Below are 14,998 nucleotides of genomic sequence, written 5' to 3' on the forward strand. Positions count from 1 at the left end.
ACTTTAAAACTTTGCTGGGCATGGTGGCACATGCCTTTAATCCTGGCACTTGGGAGAGAGAGGCAGGTGGATCTCTGTGAGTTCAAATCCTGCCTGGTCTACATAGTGAGTTCCAGGAAAGCTAGGGCAACAGAGAGACCCTGTCTCAAAAAGACAAAAAATAAAATAAAATAAATCAAATAAATCTCTAATTTTTTGTTGTTGTCACTGAGGACTGAGCCCAGGGTCTTGCATATGCTAAGTGTGCATTCTTTCCCTGAGGTATATCCCGGCCCTCCAGCTCAACTATAAATAGTCACATGTGATTAGTGGCTACTGGACTGGACAGCCTTCTACAGGTGTCTGAGTAGTCACAGGGAAGAGGGTAATAAGTACGTTACAGATACAAATATGTGTTGATGGCATTAATCGAATTTCAAATGCTAAATACATGTTTCATGTAATGCACACAAAGGCATTATGAGGTAGGCACTGGTATTAACCCATATTCCAGATGAGGAGACTTTGTAGAGTACAGGAATGACCCACTCAGCTAGGAAATAACAGCCCTGAGTTTTGTGCTTGGGTCTGTCAGTCTCGAGGACCTGAGAGCTTCTCTCCAACTGCACAAATTGGGGAGGGAGGAATTGTCTAAGTCTTCAATCCTGCCTGAACCCTCTAAGTTGGTGTATATACCAGTGGCTATCCCTAGCTCTACTCCAGAGCACACCACACTTACCTCCACTGTTCTGCATGGAGGTCAGTGTGTGAGCCCAGAATCAGCCACTGGAGCTGCTATTGCAGACATACTGTGAAGGGGTATCTAGCTTTGCTGCTCCCTGGACTCTGGGACTACAAAACAGTAGAAAGGGCTGCAGTGAGGGTCAGTGTGCACCCCTTCCCCGGCCCTGCAGAACTCTGAAAGAGTGGCAAGCTGTTCAGAGCCTGATGGGTGGGAAAGGATTTGTTTTAATTAAGTGGCTGGTCCTAATAAGTATTCTTTGCACACTCATGTGCAAACGCATACAACCAGCTCTCTACTCCTGAGTCCCAACACCTGTGGATTCAACCAACTGTGGATTGAGAATATTTTTAAATTTGTACAAGAGGCTGGTGAGATGGCTCTGTCAGGAAAGGCTGCCAAGCCTGATAATCCAAGTTCAAGTTCCCCAAACTCACATACTGGAAAGCAAGAATTGACTCCTGCAAGTTGCCCTCTCACCTCCACACACTCATCATAGTATGCACACACATAAATAAATGTAAAAGAATTTAAACTTTGCATCTGAAGCTAGAGAGATGGCTCAGTGGTTAAGAGCACTTGCTGTTCATGCAGAGGGTTCCCAGCACCTACGTGGCAGTTCACAACTGTCTATAACTCCAGTTCCAGAGACTGGAGCGACAGTAGCCGTCAACTTCTTTTGGCCTCTGAGGGCAACAGGCAAGCACATGGTGCACTTACATGCATGTAGGCAAAACACATATACACATAAAATAAAAGTAAATCTTTAAAAATGGTAAATAAAATAAAACCTTGTATCTGTATCAAGCACATAGACTTGTCCTCATTCCCTAAATAAAACAGAGCAACTATTTATATTTGCATTGTATTAAATATAATGTCATCTAGAGATGATTTAAAGTATATTGGAAATGGTATGTAAATTATATGCAAATAGTATGCCATCTTATGTAAAGGACTTGAGCATCTTTGGATTTTGGTATGCCTAGGGATTCTGGAATTAACCTCCCACTGATGCCTAGGGACAACTCTTGTCACTTACTTTCATTTATCAGTGATACAGTATATTGAAATGCATCTTTTTGGTCCTCCAAGAAAGTCTGGGAACATATTGTTCTGTCTCAGAGCAGGAGTGACCCTGTGGTACATGCACTCTGTCCAGAATATTTTTTTATTTTTTTTTGTTTTGGTCTTTTTGAGACAGGGTCTCCCTGTAGCCCCAGCTGTCCTGGAACTCACTATGTAGACCAGACTGGCCTTGAACTCACAGAGATCCACCTGCCTCTGCCTCCCAAGTGCTGGGACTAAAGGCACGCCCAGCTCTGTCCAGACTTTTAAGTGAAAGTCCCCTGCAGCAATGTCACAGAGACAACGTCCCTTCAGGTGACTCATTGCCCTCAGCTAGAAATGCTACCCAGGAGTCTCTCCCCTGCTCGGTCCAAGCTCACACATGCTGTCAACATCAGAAGACCCTTTCCTTGCTGCAAAATCCTGGGATTAGGTGCCTGTATCCAGGTGCCATGGTCTCCACCCACCCTGGCCCCTTTGACTGAAACAGTCTGTGCACAGCTGAGATGCCTTACACTCACTGTAGCATGCCTTCATGTCTGTGTTCACAATATGGGTTCCTGAACCTGCTGTGAGCCTCCTTAGAGGCATCCAGGACTTCCTCATGCTCTCCCTGTCCAAAGGTAGAGAGCGGAACATGGGCACCTGTATCCATTCTGTGTCAGTCTGTCTCCTTCCTGGGCAAGCCTGGGGTGATGGCAGCCACCACCAGAAGCCTGCTGTGTGCTTCTTCTGCCCTTGCTCTTTGGAAACTTCTCTGCCATCTGTTCTGACTCCTAGACTCAGGGTTTCCTGGGCTCCCTAAGGAGATATGGGTCCTGTGGAAGGCTGGAGGTGTGTGATTTGGACCCTGGCAGCAGCCAGAACCACTGGCAACCCCCAGGGTCTTATGATATGTCCTGTGACAGGGCAGAGTATGGGCATGGAGTCACATTGGAGAAGGTGGGGTGGCCGCCCAGAAAGCAGAGCACAGCCCCAATTCTGCCTCCCCCTGCCTCCCTCTGGAGCTGCCTGTATGGTCCCTTCCTTCTCTCCTCCCTCTTCTCCCATTGCTTTGCAGGCTTCTGCTGCCTGGCTCCTTCTTGTGTCATTGGGTGGTGGCCTTTTCCTCTGTGGTCGTGGCTTCCCCTGGCCCCATTTTATTTACAGGTTTTTGCTTCTGGACCAGCTCTAGCTCTGTTCCCAACTTGTGTCTGGAAAAGGGTACTGAGGTTCTGTCCCAGTTTGGGCAGGCACTGTTGGGTTTGGGGCACCTACTGTCAATACCCTATGAGTTTCTGTGACTATGAGACTTGGGTGTTGCATCTTTCCCCCTTAAGGACACACTAGACAAACCTCTGCTCAGTTCCCATCACCTTCTGTCTAGTGTCTTGCTGCCTGCTGGATGGCCCCCATTTGATGGGTATCTTGTAACTTTCAGGTCCCTCCCTGCTGCTAATGCAACATGTTCTTCTGTTTCAGGACAGATCACTACGACCAGAGGAGATTGAAGGTAAAGTTTTGGCTCTTATGGGAAAAAGCTGCTTGACTCTCCAGGAAGGTGTGGGCGGGAAGTTAGTGGGAAGAGAGGCAGATTCCCCCTTGATCTCCTTATTAGCTGCCATGTGGGTGCTGGGATTCGAACCTGGGTCTTCTGCAAGAACAGTCAGTGTTCTTAACCACTGAACCATCTCTCCAGCCCCGAACTCCTGGAGACTTTAAAAGAGCCCTAGGAAAGAAACCATGAGGCCCCAAGGACTCTGGGCTTTACTTCTCTGAGCTGGCTGGCCTGGGTGGCCTTTACCTCAGATATTCTTTGGCCCTATCTTCAACCATATCTGTCCTTATTCACTTTCCCAGAGCTCCGAGAGGCCTTCCGAGAATTTGATAAGGACAAGGATGGCTACATCAACTGCCGGGACCTGGGGAATTGCATGCGCACCATGGGCTACATGCCCACCGAGATGGAGCTCATAGAGTTGTCCCAGCAGATCAACATGAATTGTGAGTCCCTGCGTGGCCATCCCCTGCCCTACAGGTCAGACAGGCCTGGGATCCACTTCTACATCTGTCTTTTGCTCTCTGTGCCCCAGGACAAACCACTCACCCTCTCTGAGCCTTACTTTCCTCCTCTGTAAAATGAGGGTTGTAATGGTGGAGTAGAAATAAATTAGGGAATATATGTAAGATAGCCCAATACCTAGCACATAGTAAGAAATGACCAGAGGGGGCTGGAGAGATGGCTCTGCAGTTAAGAGCACTGGCTGCTCTTGCAGAAGACCTGGATTCGGTTCCCAGCACCCACATGGCAGCTAACAACCATCTGTAACTCCAGTTCCAGGGGATCTGATGCCCTCTTCTGGCCCCTTCTGGCATTGTATGCATATAATGCACTGATCTACACGCAGGCAAAATAAATTTCAAGCCAGGCGTGGTGGTGCACAACTTTAATCCCAGCACAGGCCTAGAACTCTATGAGTTCTAGGCCAGCCTGGTCTACATAGCAAGTTCCAGGTCAGCTGGGGCTACAGGGAGACCCTGTCTCAAAAAGACCAAAAATAAATAAATAAATAAATAAATAAATAAATAAATAAATAAATAAGGTTTTCTAAAAAGAGATGATCAGAGGATGCTGTTATTATTGCATTCTCCTCTGTCTTAGTGTGGGTCCTCCACAGACAGCATCTGAGTATAAGGTGCTTGTTAGATAAGGGAAAGTACAGGAGGGAGTAGGAAAGAGAATGAGCCCACACAGGACAGACTCAAGCCAGCTGCCACAGTGGTTCCTGGAGAGTAAACCTGCTGGGGAGCTCAGGGAGTTGTAGAGAATACAGATATCGGGGACAGGTGTGTAGCTCGGTTGGTAGAGTACTTCCATAATGTGTATAGAGTCCTGGGTTCAGTCCCCAGCACTGCATAAACTAGGCTTGTGGCATATGCCTGGAGCTCACTGACTCAGATAAAGTGGTTGGCCAGCAAGTCTCAGGGATCCTCTTGTCTCCACCTCCCCAGTGCTGGGATTACAGGCCTGCACACTGCCACACTCATCATTTGGGAGGTGGAGGCAGGACGCTCAGAAGTTCAAGGTCATTCTCAGTTACATGGCAAGTTTGAGGTTAGCTGGAGACACGTGAGACCCTGTCTCAATAATAATGATGATAATGATGTGATGATGATGATGATTGTCCTAGTTTGTTTCTCCATTTCTGTGACAAAATACTCTGACCAATAGCAACTTGGGAAGGAAAGGGTTTATTTAACTTACATCTCCCAGGTCACAGTTCCATCAGGGAGCCCAAGGTAGGAACTCAGGGTAGGAACTTGGAGGCAGGAACTGGAGCACAGGCCATGGAGGAACGCTGCTTACTGGCTTGCTCCCCTGGCTCTTGCTCAGCTTGTTCTCTTATCCCACACAGGCTCACCTGCCCCGGGGTGGCACTACCCACAGTGGGCTAGGCCCTCCCACATCACTCAATAATCAAGAAAATGCCCCACAGACATGGCCACAGGCCAGTCCAATGGAGGAAATTCCCCAGTTGAGGCTCCCTCAACACAGGTGTGTCAAGTTGACACTAAAGCTATCCAGCACAATTGACCCCTTGTCAACTTGACACACAAACACATCACTATTAAACCATAACCTCTCAAATTCTTGTGCCTAAAACACAATATTAACATTCATATCACAACATAAGACAGACAACCTTAAAAACCCCACAGTCCTTAAAAAATCCAAACACTTAAAAGTCCATAGTCTCTTTTAAAACTCTCAACTGTGGGTGGGCTTCTGTAAAATCCAAAACAAGTACTGTCTTATTTCAAAGGGAAGAATCAGGGACATCTAAGCAAAACTAAAGTCCAGCAAAGTAGCTCTAGGCTGGACATCTGGGAATTACGATCTTCTGGGCTCCATAGGGTTCTGGCAGCTCCACTTCTCTGACTCTGCCATCCACAGCACACATAGCTCATCTCGCAGACCCAGGCCAGCTCCATTCCACACCTACTGTGGTCCTTGGTGGTCATCCCATGGTCCCGGGATCTCCAAAAAGCTGGGGTCACCACTGAAACTGAGGCTACACATTTATCAATGGCCTCTTCTTGCCTCTTGGGGTACAAAGCCTCAGATTCTCTCCATGACCCCTTCAATCCTGGGGTCTTTGCTGCAACTGAAGCTGCACTTTCACCTATGGCCTTTCCTGGCCTCTCAGAGTGCCAAGCCTTGGCTGCTCTCTGTGACCCTTTCATGCTTTCAACACCAGAACCATGCAGGAGACTCTTACACATTACCAAGTCCTGCTTCTAGCTTGAGATGGAGGTTCAGGTCCCCTCTGTGTGCTGATCCTGAGGAAATACCTCCCAGAAGATACCACCACAGTGATACTGGTCTCTTGTTACTTACAGCTGATTTTTCAGCCCCAGCTAAACAACATCAATTGTCCCAGTAAAACAAAGGTTTTACTTCAGATTCTGGTCTCTTCTTTTTTTTAAAATATTTTATGTATTATTTTTATTTTATGTGTTTGAGTGTATTGCCGACATATAGGTAAGTGCACCCGTGTCATGCAATGCCCTCGAGGACAGAAGAGGCCATTGGATTCCCTGGAACTGGAGTTACAGACAGTCGTTAGCTGCCATGTGGGTGCTGAGATTCAAACCCAGGTCTTCTGCAAGAACAACCAGTGTTCTTGACTGCTGAGCCATCTGTCCAGCCCCTCTGGTCTCTTCTTAATCACAGCTGATTCTTCAGCCCCAGCTGACCAGAACCCACAGATTCTCAATTCAAAATATCACACAAACAGCCCTGATAGTCTCTGCTTCCCTTTGAAGTGTCACAAGCCAGGCCTCCATCATCTACAACTCTTTCAGCATAACTGTTCCAAGATCCACAGCAACAAACTCTGAGCATGCAATAGCTTTTCTAGCCCAAAATTCCAAAGACTTCCACAGTCCTCCCCAAAACAACGAGTTCAGGTCTGTCACAGCAATATCCCACTCCTGGTACCAATTTCTGTCCTAGTTTGTTTCTCCATTGCTGTGACAAAATACTCTGACCAATAGCAACTTGGGGAGGAAAGGGTTTATTTAACTTACATCTCCCAGGTCACAGTTCATCAGGGAGCCCAAGGTCGGAACTCAGGGCAGGAACCTGGAGGCAGGAGGTTCAGGAGCACAGGCCATGGAGCACAGGCCACGGAGGAATGCTCTGACTGGCTTGCTCCCCTGGCCCTTGCTCAGCTTGCTCTCTTATCCAACACAGGCCCACCTGCCCAGGGGTGGCACCACCCACAGTGGGCTGAGCCCTCTCACATCACTCAACAATCAAGAAAATGTCCCACAGACATGGCCACAGGCCAGTCCAATGGAGGTAATTCCCCGATTGAGGCTCCCTCAACCCAGGTGTGTCAAGTTGACACTAAAGCTATCCAGCATGATGATGATGATGATGATGATGATGATGATAGGGTCTGGGGAGAAAGCCATATGTGGCAGTATGTAACTGTAATCCCAGAAAATATAAAATATAGGCATACATAAGAGATCCTATTTCAAAAAATAAGGTGGATAGGTTGGGCATGGTGGTATATACCTTGAATCTCAACACTTGAGAGGCAGAAGCAGACAAATCTCTGTGAGTTTGAGGTCAGTCTAGTCTACATAGCAAGTTCTAGGCCAACCAGGGCTACATACCATGTTTCAAAAAGCCAAGTGATAATAATAATAGTAATAATAGTAATAAATGTAATAATGTGGAGGGCGATTGAGAGAGTCATCTGACATTGATCTCTGGCCTTCACAGATGCACACATATCCATGTAACTGCACACACACATGCACACACACACACACACACATACATATCCACACACACAGAAATGATTGCCTACCTTGGCATTCTCCCAGCCCTCATCCCTCCAGCCTGGTATTTCTCCCCTGACCCAGGCAGTCCCTAGTTGAAAGTTAGTAGGCAGGTACCCTATCTCCATTCTTTCCTCCTAATTGAGAGTCACTTGGAAGTTGAGTTTGTATTTACACAGCAAAGATAAGGCTTGGGACATATGTGGCAGTATGTAACTGTACTCCCAGAAAATATAGGCACCCATAACTTCTGTCCTCTCTTGGCCTTCCTCTAAGAGTGTCTTAACCTCTCCAGCTCTGAAGTTCTTTGCCTGGCTCCATGACCAAACATTTCTTTCTCCTATCCATATGTCCTTTTTTCCACTTTCTGACCAGTTCCCTTTCCCAATCCCTTGCCTTCCTGCAGACATTCTCTGATAAGCCACCTGTCTGAGGTCTGTCCTCTGGCCTATCCTCACACCCTGGACTTGGAGATGGGGAGGTTGACTAGAGGAAGATGCAGAATGGGCAGGTTGAGGATGACTTAGCCCCTTCCTTTTGCTCCAGTGGGTGGCCATGTGGATTTTGATGACTTTGTGGAGCTAATGGGACCTAAACTCCTGGCGGAGACAGCAGATATGATTGGTGTAAAGGAACTTCGAGATGCCTTTCGAGAGGTGAGTGAAAGGTGGTGACAGGCCAGTGGTGGGCAGGCTGAATTCCAATCTCAGGATGACTGTAAAGAATCCTAAGAACTCTGCTGGGCATGGTGGCTTTAATCCCAGCACTTGGGAGGCAGAGGCAGGAGGATCTCTGTGAGTTCAAGGCCAGCCTGGTCTACATAGTGAGTTCCAAGCCAGCTAAGGTTACAGGGAGACCCTGTCTCAAGAGAAAAAAGAAAAGATTCTAAGAATGCTGAGCTCTGGGTTCCAGACCATGGGAGGTAACTTGGACAAAGAAGGGACTCTGAGAAAAGGAGACACTGGAGCAGGAGCCCCATTTGGGTGATCTGCTGCTGCTGCCAGGCTCCACATCATAGCTCCCTCTCCCTCCTTCACATCCTCTTTAGTTTGACACCAATGGTGATGGGGAGATAAGCACCAGTGAGCTGCGAGAGGCCATGAGGAAGCTTCTGGGTCATCAGGTGGGACACCGAGACATAGAGGAAATTATCCGAGATGTGGATCTCAATGGGGATGGACGAGTGGACTTTGAAGGTAGGCGGGGCTTCAAAATGGAAGGGAAACAAGCTAGCCGTGGAGCCCTCTAACTGTATACCCACCATGCAATCACCAATGCAATTCAAGTTTCTGTTGCCATGCTCTTCTTTCCATCCTGTCTGGGTACCACTCTAATCCACCTCCCAGCCCTACACCCATCCCACGCATTCATGTACTTGTCCATCTTTCCACACATTTCACCCATTCATCTCCTCATCCACCCAGATGACTAGTTATTCATCATCTCTGAACAGCCATCCATACAACCATTTATCATGCATTTATTGCCCATTCATCAATCTATTCATTCTCTATGCACTCACCCATACATGCATCTAAACATCTATGTTGCACCTACATCTGTCTCCTGTACCTCTCCATTCATGTAGTCTCATGTCTTCCTCCATCTATGCACCTCTATCCATGTTTCCATTGATCTCTCTGTCTAGTCACTTTCCCATCGACTCTATATCCATCTACTCATGCGTTCATCCATCCCTGTGTCTGTCTACCCTCATCTGTCTCTGTCCATCTGTCTATTCACCACTCATGGTATTTTCTGAATACCACATTCCTCAACCTGACCTCAGGTTTCTGACATCTGACTACAGCTCAGTTCCTAGCCACAGCACCTGCCATTCCTTCCCTCACATGCCTTTATGTTCCAGACTCATGAACCTGTGAGGCCTCTTTTGAACATGCTGTTCTTTTAGCCAGGATGCCTTTTAGTGCATTCTCTTGTTAAAAAATGACATTTATGCTGGGTGTGGTGGCACATGCCTTTAATCCCAGCACTCAGATTTCAGAGTTCCAGGGTAGCCTGGTCCAGGCCAGCCAAGGCTACATAGTGAGACCCTGTCTAAAAAAAAAAAAAAAAAAAAAAAGATGAGAAAACTGAGGCTCAGAGGAGTAATATAGCTTGGTCAAATTTGGCTAACCATTAGGAAAGCAGAGTTGGGACACAAACCAACCATTAGGAAAGCAGAGTTGGGACACAAACCCAGGCTAGAAATCTCAGCTGCTACCTAATCCTGTAGTGGTGCCATTCTGGGCATCATAGGACATGGAAGAAAAAAATGAAATATTCACCACATTCTCTAGGAACTTGCTTTCTAAGTAGAAAGACAAACATGTGCTAGTGTGTGTCCAGAGGGTCAGGAGGGCTTTCCCAGGGAGCAGATGGCCTTCAAGGGAGGAGAGAGCATGAGTAGATGGAGACAAGGCTCTGCTAGGATCAGATCTAAAAACTTCAGTTAACCTGTGTCCAGGTAGTGCCAGCAGCTGATGATGGCCCATGATGGCCCTTCCCTGAAAGCCCAGAATTACATATTCATTCTACTGAGGTGTTATACCGAGCCCTGCTCTTTGCCTTAAGGAGCTAAGACCAGCAAGCAAAACACAGAAATGTGGCATAGTCCAGGCTGTGCTTGGGGGAAGTAGACCAGGCTGTGGATTAGTGTGGGGAGGGGGCCCTGCGCTAAGCTGGGGGAAGGATTAGGGAGGAAGGAAGCAAAGGAGGTTGTGAGTGGAGCTTGAAATGTAGGTAGGAGTCAACAAGCAGGGGCTGGAGAGATGGCTCAGGGGTTAAGAACACTTGCTGTTCTTCTAGAGGACCCAGGTTCAATTCCCAGCACCCACATGGCAGCTAACAACTGTCTGTAATACCAGTTCCAAGAGATCCAACACCATCTTCTGGCCTCTGCAGGCTTTGTATGACATAGGTGTACTTACACACATGCAGGCAAAACACTGATACACATAAAAGTAATAAATAAAAAAAAATTGTAAAGAGTTAACAGGTGAAAAAATTAAGGAGAGGGGCTGGAGAGATGGCTCAGCAGTTAAGAGAGCATACTGATTTTGCAGAGAACCTGAGTTCAGTTCTTAGCACCCATGCTGGGCTGCTCACAATTGCCTAAGACTCCAGCTTCAGGGAATCTGATGCCCTCTTCTGGCCTCCAAGGGTACCTGCAGTCAAGTGCACATACCCACACACAGATACACACACATACACATAATTAAAAATAAAGTAAATCTTTGGAAAAAAAATAAATATAAGGATATTTATCCCAATGAGTTGAAAGTTTATGCCAGTGTAGAAGCCTGAGCACAGATGTTTCTGGCTGCTTTATTCACAGTTGCCAAAACTTGGAAGTGACCAAGATGCCCTTTGATGAACAGATAAACAAATTGTGGTATATTCAGACAATGGCACATTATTCAGCACTACCATGAGATGATATAAAGGCTCTTAAAAGCATATATCTAGGGCTGGAGAGAGGGCTCAGAGGTTAAGAGCACTGGCCGTTTACTGGCTGTGCAAAAGACCAGGGTTTGAATCCCAGCACCCACATGGCTGCTAACAGCATCCATAACTCCATTTTCAGGGGATCCAACACCCTCTCCTGTCCTTAGTGAGCATTGCATGACACAGGTGCACTTACATACATACAAGCAATATGCTCATACATATAAAATAAAAATACATATACCAAAAACATTTTTTAATGTATCATTAAGTGAAAGATGCTACTCAAAAAAAAAAAAAAAAGGCTATACACTGTGTGATCCCAACCATATGATATTATTCTAGAAGAGGCAAAATGGTGGAGATGGTGAAAAGATCAGAGATTACCAGGGTCTGTGGGCAAGGGACAGATAATTAGAGCACAGTGGATTCAGGCAGTAAAACTGCTTTGTCTCACGTCATAATAGGTGACTTGTCCCTGAATGTTTGGCCAACCCATAGAATGTACAACAGGAAATGTGAGCCTGGCCTGATGTAAGCTGTGGGCTTTGGGTGACAACAGTGTATCTCTGTGGGTTTGTCAGTTCAACAACCACTCTGGTACTGGTAGGATGGAGAGTTCTTTGGGAATATGCCCATAAGTGGCATAGCTGGGTCATAGCACAGTGCAATTACATGTATAATACACAGTTACATATATGCATTGATATAATTATTTACATATATGTATTACATATGTTATTACATAAGTATTTGTCTTTGAACTCTGAAAATCGCTCCAGCAGAACACCAAGTTTGCACCATGTCTGAGGACAAATGACATTAAAAAGAACAAAAATTCTGAGCTAGTGAGATGGCTCAGCTGGTAAAGACACCGGCCACCAAGGATGACCTGAGTTTGATCCCTGGGAGCCTCATGGTGGAGGTTGTCCTCTGAACTCCACAAGCACCGTATGGCAGACTTGTGCCCAGCCCCTGCCCCCATAAGTAAATGTAATGTTCTTTGGGGGTTCTTTGTTTGAGCTATAGCCCCAGCTGGCCTGGAACTCCCTATGTTATACGGGGCTGGCCTGGTTCTCACAGAGATCTGCCTGACTCTGCCTCCTAAGTGCTAGGATTAAAGGTGTGTGCCACCACCCCTGAATAATAAATGTAATTTTAAAAAGAGGGAACCAAAACAAATTGTAATCCTGATTTTTCTTTGAGTGGTTTACTGAAAAGTTTGAGATAGCAAAGTCCACAATAAATGCTTAATATTAAAAAAATAAAAGGTAAAAAAATAAAATGCGGGTGGGCTGATTGGAGGAAAGCTGAGCAGTAAAGGGACAGACAGACAGACACAAATCATCCATACTTAATGAAAAAGATGTCTGTAGGATATAGTTAGAGCATATAGCTAGGAGACTGCTGGTGAGCATGAGCGAGGTCAGATCAGCAGAACTGCGAAGCCAAGTTAGGACCCTGGCCACCACCAGTGGGGAGCCATGGGGGTGTCAGCAGGGGCCAGACCACAGATAAGAGGCTCGCAGAGCCCGGAAGATGGATTGGAGGGGCAGAGTGGAGGTGGGGGATTAGCCCAGAGTGTAAGCAGTGGCGACGGGAAGCAGCTTGGGAGCAGTCCTAGGCTGAACCCTGACTGTGCTGTCTTCTCCCTGCCCCTGTACCCTCCCAGAGTTTGTCCGGATGATGTCCCGCTGAGCCCGCCCAAGGGCCCCTCCAGGACTGCCAACTCTCACAGGCGAGGAGAAGAGCCCAGCGCGCCTCATCCACCGCAGTAGCTGCCGAGAGACCAGGATGTACTGGCGGATGGGGCCTGCCTGCACCCCGGGTTGGTGCCCACCCCGGATCCCCACCCCTCCGCACTGTGAAAGACAACTCCTGCAACTGGAAAGGGGGCGCCCGCCGGCGAGGAGGCCATAGTGCCAAGCCGGCAGAGGTCATGCCAGGCGCCAAGTGCCATGTGCCCAGCCGCTGCTGGCTGGGTGGGCCAGGGAGCCCGCCAGCAGACCCCACACAGCATGTCTGCCCCGGGGCAAAGCCTCTCACGCCCTCCCTAGCTCTATGCCTGTCCCAGCTCGCCTAGTCCTTTGATCTCAGAATCAATAAAAATATTTCCAAGAGAATGACAGCCGGGGTGGTCTTTGCTTTGGTCTTGGTTGGTCAATGTACACTTTTCCACAGCACCATCTGCAGGCCCAGGACTGGTTGGAATTTCTTGCATACAGGATGCATTTACTGAGTAACAAGGGCCCAGTAATTCCCATTCTTCTTATTTCACATCTGCCAAAAAGTGTGCCTTCTATTAAGAGGGGAGAGGTTATACAGCTGTCCAAATAAGACCAGAATTTGGTTTGGTTTGCTTTGACTTAGTTTTGAGAAAGGATCTCTAAACTAACTGAAAATTATCTTAAACTTCTGGTCTTCCAGCCTTCACCTCCAGAGTGCTGGGGTTACAGGTGTGTATTGCCACACCTGGTTTATGTGGTTCTGAGGATCAAACCCAGGGCTTTGTGCATGCAAGGCAAGCATTTTACCAACTGAGCCAAATCTCCAGCCCCCTAGTTTCCTTTTAACACAGACAGCAGGCAAGACAAGGTTCTATAAGGAAAAGTGACTACTAAGGAAGCATCTGGTGGGGGTAGCACCACCTCCTAACTTCCTGAGGCTTTCAACCGGGTCAGTGAGACAGAATGGTAGAAACACATTCGCCTGTGATTATAGATGGCAATACTCCTGTGAAGGAAGGATACAGAGACTCTCAGCAGGGGATAATGAGGAGGCCTGCCCTGCCCTGGGGAGGTGGAAATGCTTTCCTTAGGAAGTGATGTCAAGGGCTTTGCTCTGGAGGAAATCCCAGCATGTGTTATAAACCAGATAAAACAAATGCCATCTCCACTAAGGTGGAAAGCAGATGTGTAGCAGTTAGACTTTGACTTTGTTTACTGTGTAGCTTTAGGTCAGTTGTATGCCCCCTCTGAACCTCAATTTCTTCATGTGTAATGTGATATCGTAATGATGTAATATAAAAAGACAGAGTTAGTGCTCAGTAAACATTATAGGGGCATTACCTTATGTACCTTTAGGGGCTGTCATTTGTAGACTGCCATGGAATTGTGCAACTTGGCAATGTAGAATAGGTCCACTGCAATCATCATGATTCATTTCCACAAGTGAAGAGTTGAAGGATCCTGAAGGAGACGTTCGTGGGTAGGAGTTGTCCAGAATCTTGGGCAGACTTGGAACATACTTGGACAGATGTGTGGGGATAGCCAGTGTTCTCCAAGTCCTGTTTCACTCCTTTAGTACACATAAGAATCACCTGAAGGATTTTTAAAATTATGTTCATTTATTTTGGATGAGTGTTTGCATATGTGTGTGGGCACTTGCAAGGAAGTCAGAGGACAGCTTTGTTTTCTCCTACCATGTGGTTCCTGATTGAACCCAGGTTTTCAGGATTGGCAGTAAGTACTTTTACCCACTGAGCCATCTCTCCAGCCCACCTGAAGCATTTGCTAAGCCATACATCTGGATCTGCCATAGCAATTCTGACACTATGATTTTCCATCCTTAACAAGGTCTCAGAAAATTCTGATGTTGCCTGTCTGTGAACTACAGAACTCTATGGTAAGTTTCAGACACATTGGAGGCAGGTATGCTTCCAGGCATCTGAGGCAGGGTATGGGGCTGAAGCCAGGAAAAGAACGGTAGGTAGAGCATCCCTTGCCCCTTGTGCTACAGCAGAGGGAGGACACTGGTTCTCAGCCCTGGTTAGGAAATGTGGGAAGGACTATGGGCCCCAGCCAGAAGCTTGGGTAATCCCATGTCCCTGAGGTCAGCAGGGCTGGGAGCTCCAAATTCACTCTAATAATCCAATTCTGAGACTAAGGCCTTAGCTCCATGCCCCACTAGGCAGTCCTGCAGCCCTAC

The 14,998-nt window shown here is 47.1% G+C and overlaps 1 protein-coding gene across 3 annotated transcripts in view; it reads left to right on the plus strand.

Moving 5' to 3' along the window:
- Positions 1–13,197, plus strand: part of Cabp1 (calcium binding protein 1) — a 21,041-nt gene extending 7,844 nt beyond the window's left edge. For all 3 annotated transcript variants that reach the window (XM_029567267.1, XM_029567269.1, XM_008840641.3), the window contains 5 exons: positions 3,251–3,281; positions 3,629–3,772; positions 8,171–8,280; positions 8,673–8,820; positions 12,744–13,197. In XM_029567267.1, the coding sequence (XP_029423127.1) occupies positions 3,251–3,281; positions 3,629–3,772; positions 8,171–8,280; positions 8,673–8,820; positions 12,744–12,769 (459 nt within the window). In that variant the 3' untranslated portion in view covers positions 12,770–13,197. The remainder of the gene's footprint in view (positions 1–3,250; positions 3,282–3,628; positions 3,773–8,170; positions 8,281–8,672; positions 8,821–12,743) is intronic.
- The last annotated feature ends 1,801 nt before the right edge of the window (positions 13,198–14,998 follow it).

Source organism: Nannospalax galili, unplaced genomic scaffold, assembly GCF_000622305.1.
Source record: "Nannospalax galili isolate Female #2095 unplaced genomic scaffold, S.galili_v1.0 scaffold911, whole genome shotgun sequence".
In the NCBI taxonomy this organism is placed as follows: domain Eukaryota; kingdom Metazoa; phylum Chordata; class Mammalia; order Rodentia; family Spalacidae; genus Nannospalax; species Nannospalax galili.